This window comes from Notechis scutatus, chromosome Z (genome assembly GCF_049901735.1).
Source record: "Notechis scutatus isolate UNSWTSFEM ecotype Mainland chromosome Z, rNotScu1.2, whole genome shotgun sequence".
Classification (NCBI taxonomy): domain Eukaryota; kingdom Metazoa; phylum Chordata; class Lepidosauria; order Squamata; family Elapidae; genus Notechis; species Notechis scutatus.
This window is the reverse complement of record NC_142025.1, coordinates 62,464,543-62,489,813: the sequence shown is the minus strand read 5'-3', so window position 1 is coordinate 62,489,813 and position 25,271 is coordinate 62,464,543. Positions and strand designations below refer to the sequence as shown.

General features: G+C 44.8%; 1 protein-coding gene across 4 annotated transcripts in view; it reads right to left on the bottom strand.

The window, feature by feature from the left end:
* The window catches only part of ITGA9 (integrin subunit alpha 9), a 588,311-nt gene that overhangs the window by 497,403 nt on the left and 65,637 nt on the right, over positions 1–25,271 (bottom strand). For all 4 annotated transcript variants that reach the window (XM_087946920.1, XM_087946922.1, XM_087946923.1 and 1 more), the window contains exons 6-7: positions 9,145–9,274; positions 8,295–8,380 (exon numbers count right to left, since the gene is read on the bottom strand). In XM_087946920.1, coding sequence (XP_087803046.1) covers positions 8,295–8,380; positions 9,145–9,274 — 216 coding nt within the window. The remainder of the gene's footprint in view (positions 1–8,294; positions 8,381–9,144; positions 9,275–25,271) is intronic.

The window sequence follows — 25,271 nt, the reverse complement described above, 5'->3', positions numbered from 1 at the left end:
GGGAGGGAGGGAGAGGGAGAGGGGGGGAGCAATAAAGCTGAAACAAGTTTACACTAAAACATTCATATAGCACTCCATACTATTTTATCTTTACAAACCATCGTTCTTTCCACCACTGCTTCATTGCTTCATACATTTTCTTTTGTTCTTAAGTGTCTTTTTTCTTTCTTTGATGAACTCCATCCAATCACAACTGTCTCAAGCATCCTCTTTTCCGTTTTTAAATATAATTTTTGGGAATTCAATCCTTTTATCTCCGTGAATTTCTTTTTTTGCTGGTCACTCAGTTTACTATTAAATCCACATTCATTCAGTCTTCATTCATTTTTGACCCTATATTATCTTGCTTAAATGCATCATTTTGACTATATTCAATTTCATTTTATGTTTTTCCTGGTATATCTAACTTTCACTTTCATACATGAAAACAGCAACATCATTTTATTCACAGTCATTTTTGTCTACTTCACCATTCATTCCTTGCAGTAATCCATCCACAGCCTACTACATACTGTCATTTCACCAGATTTAAATTCTTAAAATTCCTCTCCGTAGTTTCAAACATAAACAAATTTTTCTACTTCCTCCAGTTTAATATTGACGTGCAATTTTCATTCATTCATTTAGTTTTTTCCTGACAAACACAACTATTTTGATCTTTGATACTTTTCTTTTCACATCATTTTCCTCACTGTATCATACAATGTAATATTTGCTGCATATCATTCAGGATTATTAAACAAGGCATCATGACTCAATCTGATACTGCTCCAATGTCACCACAATCATGCCTTACACATTTATCCATGTCAACTCGTAAAGCATTCCTCGCTTGCTCTCGACTTGCCATACGAAGGGGGGGGATCGGATGGAGCAGTTTGTTGCTATAATCAGAAGCACATTCCATGCATACCTTTCTCCAGATTGTGTCTCAAGTTACCAAGCCCAGCCGGAGAGGCGTGTTTTCCACAGCCCATGAAATAACTTTGTTGGAGAATGTGATTTATGACACACCCTGGGAGGAGGGGGAAACAGGGTCATAGGTGAACAGTAAATTACACAGAGCAGGGCCAACTGCACTTGGAAAAAGTGCTGACATGTTGCTCCTAATAAACAATTGGATTTATTTTAAAACTTTTGAAAAGGTGGCCAGCCACATCAAGCGCAGGCTTACAGAGGTTGACAGGAGGAAGGAGGACCAGTACTGAAAAAACTGCCCACTTCAGGGGAAAATTTGATGGGGACTCCAACCAGCTAACTGTATTTCTTGATTCAGCTGAGATCCACCTAGAACACTCTGGATACCTCTACCCATCCCCCAGAGCCATGGTGAATACTCTCACCCAAGAAGCTAGAAGGAGAGGCAAGGGAATGGCTAGCAGCCCTACACAAGAGGAGAGCCCCCCAACTGCAGGACATAGATGCCTGTTAAAGGCCAGATTTGAGGAGGCGAAGGATGGAAGATGAGCTCAGAAACCTAAGGCAGACGTGCAACACATCAAGGAACATATCTGTGAATTCAGGAGAGTCATTGAGAGGTCAACTAGACCAGAGGCCACTCAGCTGACAGGAAACCACTGCACCAAAGCCATCCCCAAAATCAGCCTTCCCACAAAGTCCGCTGAAATGCTACAGATGCAGGGGAATAGGCCACATGATACCCAGCCCTAAAACCAAGGCCAGAGCCACCATCCATGGCATAATCGGAACAAGGCCCCAAGCGCACCATGATATGTCTCCAGGCTACAGAGGTCCTTCCCCACCCAGACAAAGTGGGGGTTCCCTAGGAAACAATGAGCAATCACCAGACTCCTACGACAGCAAGGACAAGGGCAAAAATGACCCAATGGTGAGTGAACCAGTTCACCCTTTTGTTTTCCCAATACACCTAATAGACCCAGAAACAGGAACCCAGGGGACTTTTCCAGCTCTAATAGACTCAGGCTGCACTAGATGCTTGATCAACCTAACCATGGTCCTGAAACTGGGGATCAGAGCAAAAAGATTAAGCCATCCGATTTGGTTTGAATAGGTCAACAGGTCCCTATTGGGGGGAACCTGACTGAACCAGTGAGGCTAGAGTTAGCAAATCACTGGGAAGTAATTTGATTTGTAATAGTCCCCAAAGTGACAGACAGAGTCATACTGGGACTCACCTGGCTAGACAAGTGGGGACTGACCATCTGGTGCAAGGGGGTAGTCACACATTGAGGATAGCAAGGGGACCCCAACTACCTCTACACAAGCAGATAGAAGCACTGCCCACATAGGGAACCCTTCCAAAGGACCCACCAGAACAACTGGCAGCCACCTCCGACAAAATCCCAGAGGCCGAGCAGATCAGGATCTCGCAGAAGTATTCAGCAAGACCCAGTGTGATGTTCTGTCTCCCCACCATGAGACAGACTGCACCATCAAAATCATCCCCAGGGAAAAACTGCACAAGTCCAAACCATGATGCTCTGGGAAATGCAAGAATTGTGCAAATACATAGACAAAAACCTAGCAAGGGGGTTTATCGAGCCAGCCAAGCCACGAGCCACAGCCCCAGTCCTATTCAAAGAGAAAAAAGGATGGAACTGTGAGATTATGTATTGATTTTAGAAGCATAAACTGTGTGTGTGTACACAATCCATACCCCCTCCCTCTCATGAAGGACGTGCTATCTCACCTGGTCAAGGGAAAAGACTTTACCAAATTAGACCTCAGAGAAGCATATTACTGAGTAAGCATCAGAGAGGGAGATGAATGGAAAACATCATTAAACTGCCCCCCTAGGAAGCTTCCAATTCAAAGTGATGCCTTTCAGACTGCAGGGGCCCCCAACGGTGTTCATGCAGTTAATAAATGAGGTGCTGCATGCTACCTGAACGATATCCTCATCTACACTGAGACCATGGACGACCACATACCCCTGGTCTGCCAGATACTGGATAACTTCTGACAGCCAACCTGTACGTCAAACTATCAAAATGCAAATTCCACCATGCACGCTAGACTACCTGGCTACCAAGTGTCAAATGAGAGCATAGAGATGGATCCAGCCAAAGTACAAGCCATCCTAGGCTGGCAGCCCCCCCACACCCACAGACAGCTACAAAGCTTCTTAGGGTTCACAAACTTCTAACAGCAATGCATCCCCTTCATGAAGTTTGCCAAACCCATGATGGACCTCCTAAAGACAAGGAGCCCAAGAATGAAAACCCACCCGGGACAATCCCCACAGTGGGACCTAACCTGCCAAAAGGCATTTGAAACACTGAAAGAACTGTTTGCAAAAGAACCAATACTGAAGCATCCTCACCCCTAACAACCTTTCATCATCCAAGCAGACATCAGCGATGTGGCTGTGGGAGCCATGCTACTCCAAAGAAATAGCCAAGGAAACGTATAGCCCTGTGCCTACATCTCCTGCAAGCTCATGGACACAGAGAGGTGATGGGCCACATGGGAAAAAGAGCTTTCATGGTGAGATGGGCACTATTAACCTGGCGCCACCTACTGGAAGGGGGCCAGAGGCAGTTTTAAGTCTGGACCAACCACAAAAATCTGGAAGTCCTTAGGACCCCATGAAAACTATCATCCAAACAAGTCTGCTTGGTTCAATACTTCAACTGGTTCAACTTCGTGCTAAAGCACATTCCATGGAGGAGGAACTTTCTAGCTGATGCCCTCTCCTGCATGCCCTAGTACAAATGCAAATGGGAGGAGGTAGTAGATGCCATCGTCCCTCCTGCCTAAATAACTGCCCAAGTAATCACCAAGCGACAATGCCATGACCAGCAAGGCACACCCACAAGCGATCTCACCATAAAACTTAAAAGTGAACTGCTAGCAGATCCTGGTTCCAAGACAATCAACATATCTTGACAAAAAGGGATGACCTGGCATGGAAGGGGATGAAACTCTACATCCCAGAATCCCTACGCATCCTAATCCTCCAGAGGAGCCAAAATGCCAAATCGACAGGCCACTTCAGGTTCTTAAAGACTTTACAATTAGCACGGAGGCAATTCTGGTGATCTGGCAAAAAGAAAAAAGTTGATAGTTATGTAAAAAGTTGCACCATCTGCGCCGCAATGAAAAAACGACCAGGAAACACACACACCCGGATTGCTGCAACCAGTAGCAAAGCCAGTGAGGCCATGGGAGGAAATTGCAATGGACTTTATAGTGGAGTTTCTGAAAAGTGGAGGGGAACACAGTGACCTGTTCTCCAAACAGGCACTCTTCATACCCTGCAGCGAACTACCCTCAGACCACCAGTTAGCCAAACTGTTACTGAAGCACATCTACTGCTTGCAGGGAGTACTACGAAGAATTATCTCAGACAGAGGGGTCCAGTTCACATCTAAGTTCTGGAAGTTTCTGCAGTCCACTGGGTCATCCCAGGGTCTTAGCTCCGCCTTTCATACAAGCATCAATGGGGGGCAGAGACTGAATGCCATGGTAGAGCAGTATCTGAGTGCTCTTTTCCAATGCACCGCTATGGCTGCATTCTCGGCACTGGCCCCACAGGTCCACCCCATTGAGCCCGCTGCACTGGAGGGACTTGCCCAAGCAAGTCTGAGCAGCAGTCAATGGGGTGAGCCTGCATGGCCGGCACCTAGAACGTGGCAGTGGTGGCGCATTGGAGAAGCAGAGCAAAGCCGGAGTTGGTAATTTTCACTGCAAAAAGCCTCTAGACTCCAGCTGCATCAAAAAAAAGACGCAGCATCTGGAGGCTTTTTACAGGAAAAATTACCGACCTCTGGCTTTGTTTGCTCCGCTTTTCCAATGCACTGCTGTGGCCATCAACAATTGTCATGCACACGTGCGATGTCACGTATGCGCAATAAGGACTGACTGGGCAGGGAATGGAGAAATGGGTGGAGAGAAGTGGGGCCAGCCAGAGGCCCATTTTACCAGTTCTCCAAATTACCGAGAACAGTAACGAACCGGTAGAATCCCATCCCTGAATTGTGCCCTGTGAGGGGCCCACCTCCAGGACTCCTCTGCTGCTCCCTTTTCTTCTTAGCACCCCTCTGCTACCCACTTGCCTCTTAGCACTCCCCTAAGTCATCCCACCGCCCCCCAGGCGGTGGTACCGCCCACTTTTGGAACCACTGATCTAGAAGACATCCAATCATAATTTCTGTCAAACATTTTAGCTCTTTTATTCATAAACATATAATTCTATTTCTATAGGCGTATTCCTCAATTTCAAAGATTTGACCACTTTCATTCAGACGTATTATATCATTCTTATTTCAGAGTTACATGCTATCTACTTTTCTTTAACTCATTTCATTCATTAATTTGTATTTTTTATGATTTACTCCTCTTAAGTACCACAATCTTCCAAATTACCACTAGCAGGCCCACATATATTAATCTCTAACACCATAATGATGCTGGTTAATTAAAGCTTTCACAAAATGTATTTCAGCAAGATACAGAAAATTTAGATAAAGTTACTGGCGTCAGTCATTTCTATGCACCATGCAGCATACCCTGTTAATAGTAAGCACAATCTAATTTTATCACAAGCACAAGTACATTATTTTATGTAAGTTGGAATTTTAATCAAGAGACTTCTTCCAAGCCAGGGCATTCTTTTTCCACATCCCACCAACAAGGAGGTATCTACAGTGCACTGACACTCACTCAGGATACTAATTACAAAAGTGAGGTGTGTTTAAAGACTAAGAATATGCTAAACACATTGCATGACTAAGTTTATACACAAGGAGACTGCCTTTCTGGTGTAAATGTTAATAATTATTATTTGTCATATATAAAATATTTTTCTCCAGAAAGCTTTAGTGCTTGAAATATTGTGCTGGTTTATAGCTCTAATTGTTAAAAGTACAAACTAAAGATTACAATTTAAAAAAATATGATTCACATTTCATCTTAGTCAAACTAGGTGGATTTAAGTAGCTATAATCCTTCATTCCAAATAATATTTGAGGATAGTAACAGCAATCTATTTTACAGGGTTAATAGGTAGCCCATGTTCAAAAATTAATGATCTTATGCATGGCATATATGAGATGTCCACTCAGAAGCAATTGGGCTGTTTGCCTAAAGTAAGCCAGAATTTCATATACTGGCCTACAAGTCAGTACTGGCTCTTGATCTACAAGATATGCTATAGACTTGAGTCTCACAACTATCTTGCTTAATGTGGTAGAGTAGCAATTAAAGAGTTAGGCCTCCATATGTAACTTATACAGCATTCCTATCCTGGGTCATATATTGTAGTGCTCTATATTAAAGATCAAATTCCTTCCTAGACTTGGAGGAACATGTGGCTACACAAAGCTATAACATAGTTTATTTTTTGGCTCTGGGTGATGTAGAAATGGAGAGCCATGAATATGCCACAGTACAGAAATAAAATCAGTTGGAGAGTTGTGATTAGCTTCCTGATTTCAACTTGGTACTTAATGAGATATAAAAACATGGGCTTTTTTGTGGTTTACCAGTTTATTCCTATATTATGTTTCTGCTCTGTCTATCTAATCCATGAGAGCATTAGGCAGTCAAAAAAAGGGAGGGAACAAAATCCAAAATCTGACTGCATGTGCAATAAGGACTGACTGGGCAGGGAATGGAGGAACGGGCGGAGAGGAGGACTTTTATGTTTTGCTTATCTGCAAAAGTAATTCTGATTCGTTTCAGGCTTGCTAAAAATGATTAAAATAAACTAGAGGTTAAATGCAATATTTGCACAAATATACAGATTGCATATAGTAGTGATTTTTATGCAAGTCACTCTAAAGCCGGGTTGTCAAACTCAAGGCCCGCAGGGTGCTTAAATCTGACCCACGCGGCCAGCCTGGAAATATCAAAGGACTGACCCGCAGTGCTCTGCTGGCCAAAACAGGCCATGGGGGGACTGCATGTGGCCTCCCTGCGGCCCGTTTTTAGACTCCATGGTTTCCAACAGCACTCTGCCAGCCAAAAATGGGCCATGCGGAGGCCCCGAGAGGCCCACACACGGCCTGTTTTGGCCTCTCCAGCCTCCAAAAGCATTCTGCTGTACTCTCTTAGCAGTGTCAAACTTTTTGAGAGTATCCCAGTGTCAGATTGAAGCAGCAGAGGAGGAGAAACACCCTACACGGGAACACCCTACACCCTACATCAGGAATCTGGCCTTTATGAATCTTATTCCCTGCATGCAAGTTTCCTGTCTGCCAGTTAGTTGGAAGTTAGTTTTAATTCAAGTTTTTAGCTTGTTGGGTTTTGCCTCTCACCTAAATCCTAAGAAAAGCCTTTGGAATTAGCTTTTCCCTACAGATCCTTTGGCTCCTTCCTTCACCTTCCTCCTTTCCCACAGTGTCATCCCCAGACTCACTGGAAGAATCCCCTTCCCCCCTTAAGCAACAGGAAAAATATTGGGAGAGTTTCCTTGGTGGCAGCAGAAGAGAGAAAACTCAGCTAATTAATACTGGAAACACAAAGCAATGATTTTTGTTACTCAGATAAGTGTGTTTGTCTGGGTTTTTTTAAAAAGAAGAAATAAAAAAAACAGTCACAATCTATCACAGCCTCCCAAAACTAGTGTTCCTGGAGAGGACAGATGCAGCGCCTCTCATCCCTGCCAGCAGGAGGGGCTCCAGGTTGGGGGATATGTGATGGAAGCGATTTATTTTTATTCTTGTCTTTGGCTGGGGGCACAGGAGATGTGATGTTAAGTGATCTTGTACCTCCTCCGCTCATCATGGCCATCCCATCTACATCAATCGTGACCATGCCAACCGCTGCTCCCACACACACACCCAGCCATTCGAGGTCAAACACAACCCTGATTCTGCCCTCAATACTCTAAAGGATGGAAATCTATGGTTTATTAGGTCATCCTTATCAAGAATATCGAAGTTCCTGATTAAAAAATTAATTCTGCTAGAGTCAATGAAAAACTGCTAATTTGAATAAACAATATTGGATTGAGTAATACAAAGTTTTTCTAAATCTTTGGTCTTGATTACTGCAAACCAAGTATTCATCAAAAATGATAATATACATGGTAGCCACAGCTTGAATTTACAATGAATTATGTGATTTTAAAAAAGGAAGGTTGATCTATTTACTGCTGCTAGAAAATGGGTGATGAGATTCTCAGAACAATGAGAATAGGACCACAAGAGAAGGAAAGACTTGAACAAACTAGATATTATTAATTATTCTCCTTCTGTTACTGGCAATAAAACATTTTCAGGACTATTCTTCAAACTGCTGCAGCCCCACACTTCTTGTCCATTTTCTCCTGGATGAACTATGAGCTGAAGCTTAATCAACAGCCAAACCTTTCCAACGCCTCCATCCTGGGGAGCTCCTCCAACGACGTCCATGGTCATCAGCTGAGAGAAGTGACCTGCTGCCACTGCATATCCTGAGTGGGGCATTTTAAGGATGGACAATCAGAGAGAAAAACTGACCAAAAATATCAGCAAAAAAAATGGAAATGAAGCCAAGTCTTAGGTCATCTAGCTGGATAAAGCATTTCCCCCTTCTCTCAGTAGAAGTTAGACTCAAGCAAAACACCGCCAAATTCTTTAAGAGCCTTACTTTTCTGGAACAGGAAATGCACTGTCCAGGTTTGAAATAATAAGCAAGTTTTACCTAACAATAAGATGTAAGCAGGAGACAGATAAGAACAGAAATTTAAATCAGAAAAGGTACCAGAACAGTTGATGGTTATTATTGAAAAGAAATAAAGGGCAATAAAAGAGAAGAAGAGTATTAAAACTGAAAAACAGTTTTTCAGGTGTAAAACAGATAATTTCTATGACATTACTGATTGAATTGAATATTGCAAATAGCAGATGTTAGAAAAGCAATCAACATATGGAATACATGATAACTTTTTATCCAATTCCCAAAATACTATAACCCATGCTCCTCAAATGAAAATGGATTATGAGAGATTAAAGTCAGTTAAAAAGAAATTATTCACAGAGAAACAAGTGGGACAGCATAACTCACCACAAAATATAGTGAGTTAGAAACTTGGTTTGACTTTACTGAGTCATTAAACAAGTTCATAGAGGTCAATGTTCTTAGATTTCACTGGCTATACATTTATGCATGTGGGGATCTATTTACCATCAATATTCAAAACCAATAATAATTTGAAAATTGTTGTGCTTTGCTTACCTAGATATATGTAACGCTTGGCTATCACAGATTCATCTTTCAATTTGAAATATGTATTATCAGTGAGATTCAATACTTTGATCGTTCCTGTCCAATAGTAAGACCCTGGAGCTCCCATGATAACCAACTCCTATCAAAAGAAGAGTTTTGTCATGTTAAATCTCTATAGTCAATGAAAATAAATATTTGAGATTCCTCATGCATACCTAAATCCAGAAACAGAAAATACATTGGAGTCATGGGAATAAACTCTGAAAATGTAGAAAAGAGTATAATAGAATAATCTGCTTCTCTCCTACTCTTCTCCACACCAACAAATATCCTGATCCTACTGGCCTTTCAGAAGGCATTAAGATTTTATTTGTTTATTTATTTGATTTGTCAACCACTTACAAGATAATAGGTATAAGAATAAACATGAGTATGAATATAAGAAATAGGTATGACTAAATGGGGACAACAGGACAGGGATGGTAGGCACGATTGTGCAAATACATGGATACATATAAGAAAAATAAAAGAAACAATAGGATAGGGACGTTGGATGTTGGGCTTATGCACACCCCCTACAGACCTCTTAGGAAAGGGGTGAGGTCAATAGTAGAAAGTCTAAGGTTAAAGTTTTTGGGGTTTGGGGAAGAAACCAGAGAGTCAGGTAGAGTATTCCAGACATTGACCACTCTGTTGCTGAAGTCGTATTTCCTGCAATCAAGTTTGGTGTGATTAACCTTGAGTTTGTATCTATTGTTTGCTCTTGTATTGTTATGGTTGAAGCTGAAGTATTCATTGACAGGTAGGACATTGCAATGTATGATTTTATATACCATACTTAGATCGGACCAAAGGCGGCGTAGTTCTAGGTTTTCTAGGTCTAGAATTTCAAGTCTGGTGGCATAACATATTCTGCAACGAGTAGAGGAGTGGAGAACTCTTCTTGTGAAATATTTCTGGACTTTCTCAACTGTGTTAATATCAGATACGTAATGTGGGTTCCAGACTGATGAGCTGTATTCAAGTATTGGTCTAGTAAATGTTTTCTATGCTCTAGTTAGTAGTGTGATATTACCAGAGAAAAAGCTACGTAGGATTAGGTTAACAACTCTTAATGCCTTTTTGGCTATATAGTTACAGTGGGCTCTAGCACTTAGATCATTAGAGATGAGCACTCCAAGATCCTTGACAGAGTTTGGATCATCAACAAGATCTTGACTATTCAGCCTGTATTTTATTTCCTGATTATTTTTTTTTGCCAATATGTAAGACAGAGCATTTACTTGTTGAGATTTGAAGTTGCCATTTGTTTGACCATTCTGATACATAGTCGAGGGCTTTTTGGAGGGTAGTAGTATTGTCTGTGGTGTTGAATAGCTTTACAATGTCAGCAAAGTGAACACAGTTGCTCTTAATATGATCACAGAGATCATTTATGTAGAGCAGGGGTCCTCAACCACCAGGCCGCGGACCGGTACTGGTCCGTGGAGCACTCTGTACTGGGCCGCAAAGAAAAAAAAATTAAAAAATGGCGACTTTCTTCGCCTTCGGTGAATGCTGCTGGGATCGGGGATCAAGGACACAAATGAAAGAAGGGGAGGGAAGAAGCAACCGAAGCCTGTCCTGCTCTCTGGCTCAGCGGCTTCGGTTTCCTCCCGTCTCATTCCTCTCTCAGTCGCTCTCTCGCTGCTCCACCAGCCCAGGAAAAAACTGCTTCAAAGAAGCTGGGGGGGTGGCTTTTCCTGTCGCCGCAGCTCCTCCGAAGCGCCCGTTTACCCCCACCCCACCCGCTCGCGCGGTCGTTCAATTCAGTGCCCCGTTCTGCCTGCCTGCCTGCCTGCCTTCTTCGTTTCGGAGCAGCTTCGGCTGAGAATAATAACTATTTGCCTCTTTTTATCAGCCGAAGCTGTAGGCACATATTCCTTCCAGTCCAATAGATAAAGATGGTTTTAGATTGCATAGTGCTTTTTCAACATTGTCTTCTGTAAAATCAATATGTATTAGATCATTGTAGTTGTCAGTGGTTCAATTAGGATAGCGGTGAGAAAATTTTGGTGGGCCACAGAGAAATCTCACCCCCAGAGCACCTCCAAAAGCAATTAATCCAGGCTGTGCAGAAACACAAAGTTGCTCAGCCCACATGGCCTGCGGGAACCCTCCCTGCCAACTCACTCCTTACCCGGCAAACTTGTCTGCTAAACTGCTATTTTTCCTTTTTCCGACCATCATCTGTTCTGCTGTGCCGGGAGATTCAGATTAGCTAGAAGCAGGAAATGGTTGGATTTCTTGCTTTCTAGCTAGTCTTTAGATCTTCGGCTCAGCACAGTCGACCTCCTTAGGACTGAAGGTCTGCTTGCAAGCAAATTCAATGCAGACTCACGGCAAGCAAATTTGAGAGACTGAGCTAGCTGATGGCAGATAGATCATTGAATGATTTTGTGAGCAACTCAATCTACTTGCTTTGCCTGATTTTGGGTAAAAGTTGCTCTTTTTTTTACAAAAAATTCAATATTTACATGCATGGTGTGTTGTGAGTTAATTTTGTGAGTTTGCTTGCTAGCAAATTTTATGAGTTTGCAACTAGTCCAGGTTGGCAACCCCTGGACTAGGAAATACTGGGCATGATCCATTGCTGTTTACAAATACTGAGCCAAATAATGTGTTAAAGAGGTTGGCTTTAATGGTGTCATCATTGCAGTCTTTACCATTAGGTCCTTTCAGGGGTTGGATACACCTTGTCTTTTAGTTTGTTGTTTACAAAATTGTAGGAAGTGTGGGTGCAATTGGTGTGTAGAAGGTTTTCCTCTTGTTTAATGTGATAATTGGTGCATTCAGTCTTTATCTGGTGGCATAAATTTTTGTATCGGCTTTTGAAGTTGGCAACGTGACCAGATTTGTTTTTCTGCCAAAGTGATCTCTTTTTGGATTGTAGCTTCCTTATTGTTATGGGTAATTTGTTTTTTCTGGTTTTTGGAGTTGTTCTTGGTACATATAGTTCGATGACGCTTTTGACTTCAAGTAAAAATATGTTGTAATGGTCTTCAACAGTATTGCATCCAGTGAATAGAAATTGCCAATCAAGGGATAAGAGATCGTTGTCTATAAGATCATAGTTGCCTTTTTTGAAGTTATAATTGGGGATCACATCATTGTGATTTTTGTCTGGACGTATGTTGAGACAAAAGTCAATCATGCTGTGGTCACTGTTGGAAAAGGGTTCTCTAATTTGTATTCTGTAAATTGAATTCAAACTGTTGCAGAAGATGAGATCGAGGCAGTTGTTAAGTCTAGTATTGTTGGTTACTAGTTGTTCCAGTCCCAGGTTTGTTACAGCATTGTAGAAGGTTCATGTATGGGTTCAGTTGTACATTCTTTTAGGTCCAGTTAATGTGAGGTAGATTGAAGTCACCAAGAAAGATAAAAGTGTGTGGGCAGGATGTTGCCCATGTTAGTAGTAAACTTAGCTTGTTTACATGTTCGATGTCATAACCAGGTGCTCTGTAACATAGTAAGAATCGAAATGTGATATTTAAGGACAATTCACAGACGATGGTCTCAGGAAGAGCAAGCTCTTGGGTAACTTGGATGTTTTTTCGATGTAAGGACTTTTTATAGAAGATAGCAACACCTCCTCCTCTACGGATTTCACGATCTGATCAGTAAACATGATAGTCTTTTACTGTGGTAATGGAGTCAGGGAGAGATGCATTGAGCCATATTTCACAGACAAATATGATGTCGAATTTAGCCATATTTACTAAGAAGAGAAATTCAGGTATTTTATTCACAAGGCTTCTTGCATTGAGTAGCTTGCATTTAAGGCTAGTTGTAGTTGGAATTGAGGTAGTTAGGGGTATGCGTGCCTAGTTTTGAGTGATGGTGAGTTGGATGAGGTAGGGTTGGATGTGGAGTTGTAGGTTGTGTGACTTACTTTTATACAATCAGCGCGGTAGTCAATGTACAGATCCTTCTCTCCATTGTCTAGACGTCTTTTGAGTTCATTGCGGAGTTCACGGGAGCGGATTCTTTGCAGTATGGATAAGTCTGGTCTTGAGCGAAGTTTTTTGTGGTTGGGATTGGTTTTTGCAATGGCGTTTATTGTTGCATACAACTCTACAAAATTTTGGGGCCACCGGGCCATCATTGTGTTTGAACTCAGGGCCATCTCTGATTATTTAAATGATATCTTCAGGAGAGATGTTTGTTGTATTTGAGTTGCTTATATTATGAACTTTGGTGATGTCATCTGATTTGTTGGTGTCTTCAAGAGCAAATAAGATGGCATTTTGACATTTCTGATCACGTTCCATGATGTCTCTGATGAGTACGGAGATATCATTTGTGGAATTATTTGATGGGATAGTAATTATTTGTGGTTGTGGTTTGGTGGTTATTTTTGGTTGTAGTTGTGTATTTTCCAAAGAAACAGAAGGCAAAACAAGAAGCAATGGATGGAAACTGAACAAAGAGAAGAGCAACCTAAAACTAAGAAGAAACTTCCTGACAGTAAGAACAATTAACCAGTGGACCTGCTTGTCTCCAGAAGTTCTGGGTGCTCCAACACTGGAGGATTTTTAAGAAAGACTGGACAGCCATTTCTCTTAAATGGTATAGGGTTCCCCCCAAGGTCCCTTCTAAGTGTTATTCTGACACCTTTCTCCGGACCTCCACTCAGATCCAAAATGTGGCTGTGATAGCTGATCAGAGCTCCTCTGTTTTTTATATGCAGCAGCTTTTGCTTTTAGGACAGAAGTTTCCAAACTTTGAACCTTTAAGACTTGTGGACTTCAACTCCCAGAATTCCTCAGCCAGCTCTGGTGCCTAGAGAATTCTGGGAGCTCCACAAGTCCACAAGTCTTAAAGTTGCCAAGTTTGGGGACCCCTGGTTTAAAATCAGAGCTAAGTTAGTTGTTTTTCTATTAATACATAATCCTTAAAAGGGCTCTCCTGCATGGTCGAATTCAGAACCTTTCTGGCACCAGGGACTGGTTTCATGGAAGATAATTTTACCACAGAACTGTGTGTGTGTGTGTGTGAGAGAGAGAGAGAGAGACAGAGAGAGAGAGACAGAGAGAGAGAGACAGAGAGAGAGAGACAGAGAGAAGGGGAGGAAGGGGAGGGAGAAAAGTATACAGTTTGGGAAAGCACAAACAGAAGTGGTAAATTACATAGTGGGTGGGCCACGCGTGGAGTAAAATAAGCGTAGGATTGTTACTTAAAGATTCCCACCAGATGATTTTGCTCCAGTCCAGGGGAAAATCATAATAAATACACAGGGAAGACTTCACTAGAAAGGGCTTTATTTTGCTCCTGGAGAAAATCAGAAGAACTGGAAAAGCCTTCACAGGAAGAGGCTTTTTTGTTCTGCTCTGGAAGAAAATTAGAAGACACAGAGAAATCTTCACTGGAAGAAGCTCTCTGCTTTTGTTCCAGAGGAAATTCCCAATCAAAGACCCAGGAAAACAGAGAGAGGGTAAATGACCACCACCTGCACTTTTCAATGGTTCAGCACAATTCTCTTCCAGATTAGACCTGTGACTTTCTTCTAAAAAAGTGGGAAGAAAGTGGGGAGAGGAAGAGAAGAGACAATTCTTACTGACCCTTCCAGCAAAACAAACCGAAGAGCCAGCAAGTTGACGAAGTGCTGACAAAACCATTCAAAAGAAAGGAGGGGGAGGAGAGGAGGCAGAGAGAGACAGAGAGAGAGAGACTCGGTCCGCAGTCTTGGTGCAAACTAGAAAGGGATTCCCTTGGAGACCCAGGACCTAAGGTGACATCCCCACACACACACATACCTTGTTTCTCTTCAACAAGACTTTGGGAAAGCACTTGGTTGCAAGTTGGGCTGCTGCGTGTTTGTCTTGAAAACTTGGAGAGGTACAGGAAGGGAATGCAAGCCCAGTTGCAATGCTGGGAGAAGGAGAGGAAGGAAAGTGGGGAAGAAGCAGAGGAAGGAAGAAGAGGTAGCAGGAGAAACAGGAAGCAGCAGGAGGAAGAGGAGGAGGAGGAGGCAGAAGCAGGCATAGCAGAAGGAGCAGGAGCAGGAAGGACCTGGAACTCAGCAAGCCAACTGCAAGTCCAGCTGCTGGAGAACCTTTGCAATTTGCATGTACAGGCCTTATTGTTTGAGGGCAGGAACAAATTGAATGAAGCCCTTACATGCCGCAGGTGGGAGGAGAGCAGGCAGCCCTCAGGTGAGAGAGGCAAACTAATTGAGCAGCCTGTTCTCTGTCCTAATCACCAGCTGGGTGGGCATGGCCAGGAGTGTGTGACAGGCAGCACTCCTCCTGCACCCCCCCCCAAAACAAAGAGGGGCCATCTTTAGCATAACAAGCCTCCCTGGAGCCTCCGGAGACCCAAAATGGTATGCTGGGAGAGGGTGCAGGGGGGATGCCCCCCCACCCGGGCCCCCTGCCAGTGCGCCCTCCCCCTGCACACCATTTTCGGGTTCCTGAGGCTCCAGGCAGGCTTGCTATGCTAAAATGGCCCCTTTTTGCTTTGGGGGGTGCAGGAGGAGTGCTGCCTGTCACACACTCCTGGCCATGCCCACCCAGCCCGTGATTAGGGCAGAGAACGGGCTGCTCAATTAGGTGATTATTTTGCCTCCCCCTGGAGCCTTAGAAGACCCAAAACAACATGGGAGGTGGTGCCCCCCAGCAGCCCCCCGCCCTGTTTTTGGCTTTGCAAGCCTCCCTACACTTACCTAAGAGCCAGAACCAGGTGCATGGTGACTTCTGGGAGGAGCAGGGCGGGGCCAGCTGGTCTTCTGAACTACCAGTTCGCTGAACTGGATGTACAATTAACATCCAGTTCGCCTGAACCGGTCCGAACAGGTAGAATCTCACCCCTGTATGCACGCCACTTACAAACCTCTTAGGAATGAGGTAAGGTCAATAGTAGATAGTTTTAGGTTAAAGGAGTGGGGGTTTGAGGCTGTAACAACAGAGTCAGGTAGTGCATTCCATTCTGTTGCTGAAGTCGTACTTTCTGCAAACAAGTTTGGAGCGGTTTACATTGAGTTTGTATATGTTGTGTGCTCTTGTATTGTTGCAGTTGAAGCTGTATTGTTGCAGTTGAAGCTCATTGACTAGTACAGTGAGCTCTGGAGCTTAGGTCATTTGATATGGTTCTTCTTTCAGGATTTTGGGCCAGAATGAGCAAAATCCCCATGAAATATTGTGTACTTCGATCATATTCACTCTTTATCATTTACTTGAGTTTAATTATATGTGCTATTTTGTATCTGTTGGTTTTGACATTTTCTTTGATTCTTCAAGGATTATAGGAAATCCACTTTACCATTGTATTGTAATAGAATTGGGAAATTATGCCACTGATTCCCTCTGTTCCATTCTGCTACTGCCAGGTACTAGATTCACCCTTCCTCCTCCTATCAGCCCTTATATTACAGCAACACAGGAACCACCATAGCAGGAAAAAAGTTCTTTAGGATCAAGTAAATCTGCTTGTATGCTCAGGTAGTACAATGTCATGGTATGAACTGCCCAGATCCTGATCCAGATGTAAACAAAGGAGGGAGGGAGTCACCAACCCCTAAGCCAATCATCAGTTTGAACCACAGGGGAAGTAAACAGAATTAATGTATTTACTCAAAAAAAGTTTTATACATAAAACAGAGTTAAGCATTTTTAAAAAAACTAAAATTTCTTCTTTTAATTTTTTTTTAGTGAAAACTCACTTTGTATTAGACCAGTCAATTCTCCTTCCACAACTATTCTCAATTCATCTTTATATTAAATTGACATGCCACCCCTTTCACGATTGAATGACTCTGGGCATGTTAATTCTCTGCATATAATTAAAGGCATATGTAAAATCTGTGCTCAGAGGTAGCAAGCATTGGAAGGAACACTGATTTATTTATGCAGAGTATATCATAAATACTAAGGCCTGGTAGTGAGAAAGAAGAATTCCATTTCTTTTTTAAGCCCCCTTTATCTATGTTCCCCAATTACCACAAAAGTTCACATTTCTAAATTCTTTAAGCTGTCTCTATCTCCTCTGGCAGACCAGGAAAATAGCTGCAGGCCAATAGGCATTGGTTGTTTTAATATATATAAACACAGAAGCAATTAAATGTGCAGAATTTTGGTGAGTGGCTGTGGTCAGGGACAACCTTTCTCTGAGAAGAAAATAGAATAAGCAGGACTGAGTGCTCCTATATTAGATGTTTGCCTGTTTGACCCGGAAACCATTTATTTACATTTCCTGCTTATTGTTAACAGGCTAAAGCTTGAGGCTGTTCACTGAAAGTTCAAAGCCACCTTTTGAATGAGGAACAGGCAGGGATGGGGGAGTTCAGAGAATAGAAAAAGAAGCAGGATTGATACTGCTGACAAACCAGGAAACAGCTGCTGCTGACATTGCACTGATGATCAAACAATTCATCACAAAGGTTGCTACCCATTTCTGATTAACCTAGTCGTTAGAAAGATCCTACCAGGCTATTTTGAACACCGTGGCATACGTTTTGTTAACAAGATCCAGAGTGATTAAATCCGTCAGGCCAAATTCAAAGTTGCCTTGAAAATTACGGTAGATATAGCTATGTCAGATTTAGACATTGCTAAAGCCATATGGTTGTCATTAAAAAAAAAAAAAGACCAGTATCTCAATTGCAGTTCAGAAAAGTTACCAAGACAAAGGACTTGTCTATCAATCCAACATATATTTTCTGACTGAGAAGAGCTGTTCGGATTTATCATACTGAGGGGTTTTTTATATATAAAATGGGTACAGTCCCACAGAACTGTAATAATAACCAAACAGAACACAGAAATGGCGGGGGGGGGGGGAATCCCCACTCCCCTCAAATGGTCCAAATTATTTTGTTATTAAACTTTGATGGCATGATTTTCAGGTGGGGAAGTGGAAGGTTAGGAATGGGAGCAATTTGCCTCCTATAAGCTTCTTAATCCTATTGCCATGCTCTACCCCCTAGGTCCAAAAAAGAAAAAAGATCAAAAACATATCCCTTTCAATGATTAAATCATAATTCTAGTGAATTCACCTATAATCCTCAAGCCAACCAATGTTAGGAGTGATGGAGACATGGCTGAAGGATTGTTTAAATGTAAAATGCCCAATCCTCATAGATTTAGGATGTATCATTTTTTCAACTGTAAAATGCCACTATTATGCAGAATAGTTCTGAGCTATAGGAACCAAACCCTGTACATAGCAGAATGTACACTAAATGAATAAATGTAAAAAGTGTGAATTAATGGAGGAAATGGAGAAATACAAGCATATATTGTGTGAGTGGTCAACTAAGAAAAATTAAAATAGATCTAAATGAAAGTGGCCTAACCCTACAGCAGGGGTGTCAAACTCAAGCCCTGTGGCCCGGCCCTTGCCACCTTGGTAGGCAGGCATATGCGCAGTAGGAGGCAAGCATAAGCGCGCACAGACCCTGTCATGCCCTTGGTGGAGACTGACTCTGAGGGAGAGGAGGAACAGCCGACAGGGAGTGGAAGTGTGGCTCTGGAAGTTGTGGAGGAGAGGCTGGGGAAGAGCAGAGGCCGGCTGGGCAGTCAGAGGAGGACCCAGGCTCACCTCCTCTCCATCCTAAGGGACTCAGGGAGGAGAGGATAAGGGAGAGACATGGTCTACTGGGGAGGAGAGGGCCTTGATCCTCTTCATGGGCTGCAGCGGTGACAACTGGATAATATGACAGACATGTGTATGGGCAAGTGCTGGAAACAAAGTGTGGAAATATCTCTAATTTATTGTTCCTCTCTGAGTTTGGCGTTCTTCCCAATGTGTGTTCTGATATCTGTGGATATCTTCCATCCCTTATCTTGCCTGGTTTGTGTTGTTTTTTACTCTTTATAATTTAAATGGCATTTTCTCCTTCATGTAACTGCTCGTGTGGGAGTTTTTATATCTCCAGTCAAGGATATTTGGAGTTTGGAAACAAAGTGAAGGAATAAAAGGGGTTTTACCTATTTTGTGTGACTGTGTTTATTTTGTATCCCACCCTGGTTCATCACAGGCCCAGGCCCACAGCAGGTGGGCATACACACGCCTGCCGGGATAGGGTGGGCCGGGTCTGTGCGTACATGCGCCTGATTCCTGTGCACATGCATGCCTGTTGGGATGACATGGACCAGGCAAAGTGACATGTGCACCTACCAGGATGGAATGAGCAGGACCAAAGCGATGCTGGCTGGCCCCCTACCATTTCCAGGATGGGCACCCCTTATCAGCCTTTCAGATGTGCATGCATGCTGAGGGGGGAAGTCTCCAGCAGAAGGGACTCTGCAGCTAGCCCTCCAAGTAACAGGCATGGCAGCAGCGGCATTGGCAGCAGGCAGAGGTAGGGGAGGCATGTGATGTGGACCACTGGATGCACCTGCTCCCATCCCATGTGGCTGGGACAGGGGAGATGGCTACCCAATGCATCCAGCAGGCTATATGGCATGCCTTTTCCCTGTGCCTCTGCCTTCGGCTACTGCTGCCACTGCGGGCAAAGACAAGGTGAGGAAAGTGTGTGGCGGTGGCTGCCTACTCCATCCCATCCCTTTTGGCTTGTGGTTGAAGAGCAGGTCGCCACTGGTCATCTCCTTGGCCCCCTCGTGGGTCTTGCCCTTGGCCCACGGGTGGAGCATGTTTCCCTCATGCATCCAATGCACTTTGGCATGATTGAAGCTGGCCAGCAGCTTGCGCAGGTCCATTAGGCCGCTGTCATTGCTGCCCATAGCCCTAGGTCTGCCCAGCCCAAAGGAGGCAAAGCAGCCATCTAGAAAGGCTGAGTAGAAGTCATAAATGCATGCCCATTTCCAGCAGGCAAAAAGTGGCCACCGTGAACATGGAAAGCTCGATACGCATCTGCACTATGGCTGCCCAAGCCCAGCTGGGATTGCAAGCCTCCCCGCCATCTCTACTGGGCCTGGGTAACCAGGGCTTTCCCCACTCACAGTGGCCATTTTTTACCTGTTGGGCAAAAAAACTCTACTCAGCCTTTCTAGCTAGCCACTTTGCCTCCTTCAGGCTGGCTAGGTCTGCCAAGTGGTGGCGGAGTTGCCACCCAGGAGCTGCCAGGAGTAGAGATCTCAGCTGATGTGCCTCCTTCACCAGGGCTACTCAGCAAGGAAGGCCGAGCCTGCCCCTGCCCTGCAAGGCAGCAGCCCAGAGTACTTTCAGGGCGCTGCCTGATTGATACAGCTCCTTCAGACTGGAGCCTTTGAGACTGTAGTCCTTTCCCTGGCAGCCTTCTGTCTTGCAGCCCCGCCCCCTGCCCGCATCTCTGTTCCTAGCTGAGGATTGCAGCCAAATTCCCTGCTTGGCCGGCATTCTCGGAAGGCGTGGCTTGGGGACAGCTGGGCTTCCCCCCCACACAAGCAGGCAAGTCAGCAGGACACTTCTCAAATCAGTGCCTGGGGCTCAAAGGCCTTCTTCCTCCAGCCTTGGGATGGGCACTGCTTCCTACCCTACCTGATGCCACACTTCAGGGAATCCCGGCTGGGTGCCACATGTTAGGTCTGGTAGCAGACAGGGAAATGCCACACCCTCCCCTGCTTCCTGCAGGGACTGCTGGTGGAGCACCCCTCTTGTGCACCCACTGCTGCAGTCGGGTATGTGAGGGGAACACGCTTCATGCACAGGCCAAGGGCAAGTCCCATGAGGGGGCTGAGGAGATGACCAGTAGTGACCTGCTCTCCAACCGCAAACCAAAACAGACCACCAGACAGAGTAAGCGCATCCAACGGTCTGCATCATGTTCATTCCCATAACCTCCACTTGCTTCTTGGATGGGCAGCTCGGTGCTGGCAGCGAGCTCTGGAGCAACAGCATGTGCCAGCTGATGGGCCAGCAAGCTGCATCTATAACTGGAAACCATTTTCCCCCCCTGCACAAAAAGGGTGGCGGGCGACAGGTTTTTGGCTGTAACTGCCCTGCCTCCTGCCTCACTTCACCTCATCCTGCGGGACAAGTCTCCCACCCACCACCCCACCCATCAGAGACCCCTGGATTCCTTCCCCAAATCCACAGGCACCACCCACACAAGCTACGTCAAGCGGGCCATGCTCCCCTGGCCACCCCCAGTCAGTCGCAACCACTCTGGCCACACTCCTTTCCCTAGCCATGCCCTCCCGGCCCACAGAGGACAACCACAATGCTGATCTGGCCCTCAGTAAAGTTGAGTTTGACACCCCTGCCCTACAGAGAGGGAGTAAATGAATATATATTTTATAAATGATATATGGTATTCCACTCCAGATAAATTGTACAAGATATATAAGAGAATCTCAACAAATATTGGAAATGTAATCAAACTGAAGATGCTTTTATAATATTAGGTGGAGCTGTAGGAAAGTTAATTTTGGAATCAGATATTTATGATGATTGAGAATATTATGAAAATGGATCTTTTAGGAATGACAGAAAAGCAGTTGGAAAGAAAAACATAGGACTTTATAAATGACATTGACAGCAAGTTCCTATACATCCATAGTTGGAAAGAAAAATATATACCCACCTTGAAAGAACAGAGTTTGAAAGTAATGCAGCTAACTATTATGGAATAAGAATTTGACTTCATTTTTTTCATGAAAGACTTTTCATTTTTTATGACTTGCAGACCACTGTACAATTTCTGACAAGACAAATCAACTTTTGACTTTGTAATTTGAGAATTAGATTGAAGTTGACTATAGATACCGTATTTGCTGGCGTATAAGACGACTGGGCGTATAAGACGACCCCCCAACATTTCCACTCAAAATATAGAGTTTGTTATATACTCGCCGTATAAGACTACCCCCTCTTCCGCACACCTTCCACTTTTGCACTTTTTTTTTTTTGAGGCACTTTTGTGCACCGTGGAAACGAATCCCGTGAAGCTGAAAGGAGCAGCCAGCCTTCAGGCCGATGTAGGCGGGCCTCCTTCTCCCAGCTCCCAAGGAAACGAGCGCTCAGCGGCCTCCGCTCGCACCACCGGGCTCCGCTCAGGTATCCGGCTGGGGCTGTCAGGAGTTATTACCGCTGGCGTGGCTCACGCGGCTCCAGTCCCGTGTTGCCTCGGGAAGGAAAGGCAAAAGGAAGAGCCGGCGGTGCTTTGCAACGGCAGCAGCGGCTCCTGGTTTTGCCTTTCCTTCCCAAGGCAACACGGGACTGGGCGCGCGGAGCCACGCCAGCGGTAACAACTCCTGACAGCCCCAGCCCAATACCTGAGTGGAGGCCGGGCGGTGCGAGCGGAAGCCGGGCGGTGCGGGCGGAGGCTGGGCGGTGCGAGCGGGCCGGGCGGTGCGGGCGGAGGCCGGGCAGTACGGGCGGAGGCCGGGCGGTGTGGCGGAGGCCGGGCGGAGGCCGGGCAGTGTGAGCGGAGGCCGGGCAGTGCGGGCGGAGGCTGGACGGTGCGAGCGGAGGCCGGGCGGTGTGAGCGGAGGCCGGGCGGTGCGAGCGGAGGCCGGGCGGAGGCCGGGCAGTGCGAGCGGAAGCCGGGCGGTGCGGATGGAGGCCGGGCGGTGCGAGCGGGCCGGGCGGTGTGGGCGGAGGCCGGGCGGTGCGGGCGGAGGCCGGGCGGTGCGAGCGGAGGCCGGGCGGTGCGAGCGGAGGCCGGGCGGTGCGGGCGGAGGCCGGACGGTGCGAGCGGAGGCCGGGCGGTGTGAGCGGAGGCCGGGCGGTGCGAGCGGAGGCCGGGCGGAGGCCGGGCGGTGCGAGCGGAGGCCGGGCGGTGCGGGCGGAGGCCGGGCGGTGCGAGCGGAGGCCGGGCGGTGCGAGCGGAGGCCGGGCGATGCGGGCGGAGGCCGGGCGGTGTGAGCGGAGGCCGGGCAGAGGCCGGGCGGTGCGAGCGGAGGCCGGGCGGGAGCCCGGGCAGTGTGAGCGGAGGCCGCTGAGCGCCGTGTCCTTGGGAGCTGGGAGAAGGAGGCCCGCCACATCGGCCTGAAGGCTGGCTGCTCCTTTCGGCTTCACGGGATTCGTTTCCACGGTGCGCAAAGTGCCTCGCCGCGGGCAGCCGCAGTGCTTCCCAATTACTATTTGCCAGCGTATAAGACGACCCGGCGTATAAGACGACCCCCCCACTTGGTGGCATGTTTTACAGGGCAAAAAAGTCATCTTATACACCGGCAAATACGGTATATTGTTTTGTTTTATACACACACACACACACACACACACGGGTTCAGAGGTATTCCTCGAGAAAAGTACTCTACTCCTCTACTCACAATAGAATTCCCTATACCTCCAGGCTTGAAATTTTGGGCTTGGACAATCTAGAATGGTGCCACCTGAAGTCCAATCTAAGCATAGTACACAAAATTATACTATATAATTGCCGAACTTATAAGCATAATCTTTGAAAAATCTTTCAGGACCAGCTCCTTGCCAAATCTATGGTCACTAGCCACAGTCATTCCCATCTTCAAAAGGGGAGACACCAGCCTAGTTGAAAATTACAGACCAATCTCTTTATGCTGCATCGCCTGTAAAATCATGCAGTCAATTATTAACCAATCCATTATCCTCCACATAGAGACAAACAACCTACTCTCTAACAAACAGTTTGGTTTCAGAAGGAAACTGTCCTGTAATCTGCAACTCTTGCACTGTAAAAACATATGGACTACACAACTTGATCAGACGCAATTTACATAGACTTCTGTAAAGCCTTTGATTCAGTGGTACACGACAAACTACTCCTAAAACTCAGGTCTTATGGTATCTCTGGATACCTGCATGACTGGATAGAAGCATTCCTGTCAAATAGGCAACAAATGGTCAAAATTGGGAGCGTCCTATCAAATTCTGTACCTGTCAACAGTGGTGTTCCCCAAGGCAGTATTCTAGGATCAACTCTCTTCATACTCTATATTAATGACCTCTGTGATGATATTAAGAGCAACTGCATTCTTTTTGCTGATGATGTAAAGCTATTCAACACCACTGACAATGCTGCTACCCTTCAAAAAGACCTCGACTATGTATCAGAATGGTCAAACAAATGGCAACTTCAAATCTCAACAAATAAATGCTCTATCTTACATATTGGCAAAAAAAATCAGGAAATAAAATAGTCAAGACCTTGTTGATGACAAAAACTTTGTCAAGGACCTTGTAGTACTCATCTCTAATGATCTAAGTGCTAGAGCCCACTGTAACTACATAGCCAAAAGGGCATTAAGAGTTGTTAACCTAATCCTACATAGCTTTTTCTCTGGTAATATCACAGTACTAACTAGAGCATAGAAAACATTTGCTACATACTCGAATACAGCTCATCAGTCTGTAACCCACATTACGTATCTGATATTAGCACCATTGAGAAAGTCCAGAAATATTTTATGAGAAGAGTCCTCCACTCCTCTACTCATAGCAGAATACTTTATACCACCAGACTTGAAATTTTAGACCTAGACAACCTAGAACTATGCCGCCTTCGGTTCGATCTAAGTATAGTACATAAAATTATATATTGCAATGTCTTACCTATCAATGAATACTTCAGCTTCAACCAAAACAACACAAGAGCACAAAATAGATACAAACTAAAGATAAACTGCACCAAATTTGATTGCAGGAAATACGACTTCAGCAACAGAGTAGTCAATGTCTGGAATACTCTACCTGATTCTGTGGTTTCTTCCCCAAACCCCAAAATATTCAACATTAGACTGTCTACTATTGACCTCACCCTTTCCTAAGAGGTCTGTAGGGGGCGTGCATAAGTGCACCAAAACGTGCCTACCATCCCTGTCCTATTGTTTCTTTTTTTTCTTATTCGTATCCATTTCATGTATTTATAACCATGTTTATACTTATACCTGTTATCTAATAATTGTTTGACAAAATAAATAAATAAAATAAAATAAATTGTCTGCTACAATGTTTTGCCTGTCAATGACTTCTGCAGCTTCAACCACAATAATATATTGGCAAACAATCAATACAAACTCAAGGTAAACCGCTTCAAACTCGATTGTAGAAAATATGACTTCAGCAACAGAGTGGTCAAAGCCTGGAATGCTCTATCCAACTCCGTTGTTACAGCCTCAAACCCTCACAGCTTCAATCTCAGTTTACCATGAACCTCACCCCATTCTTAAGAGGTCCTTAAAGGGGGCATGCATAAGCGCACCACCATGCCTACCATCTCTCTCTTACTGCCCCCA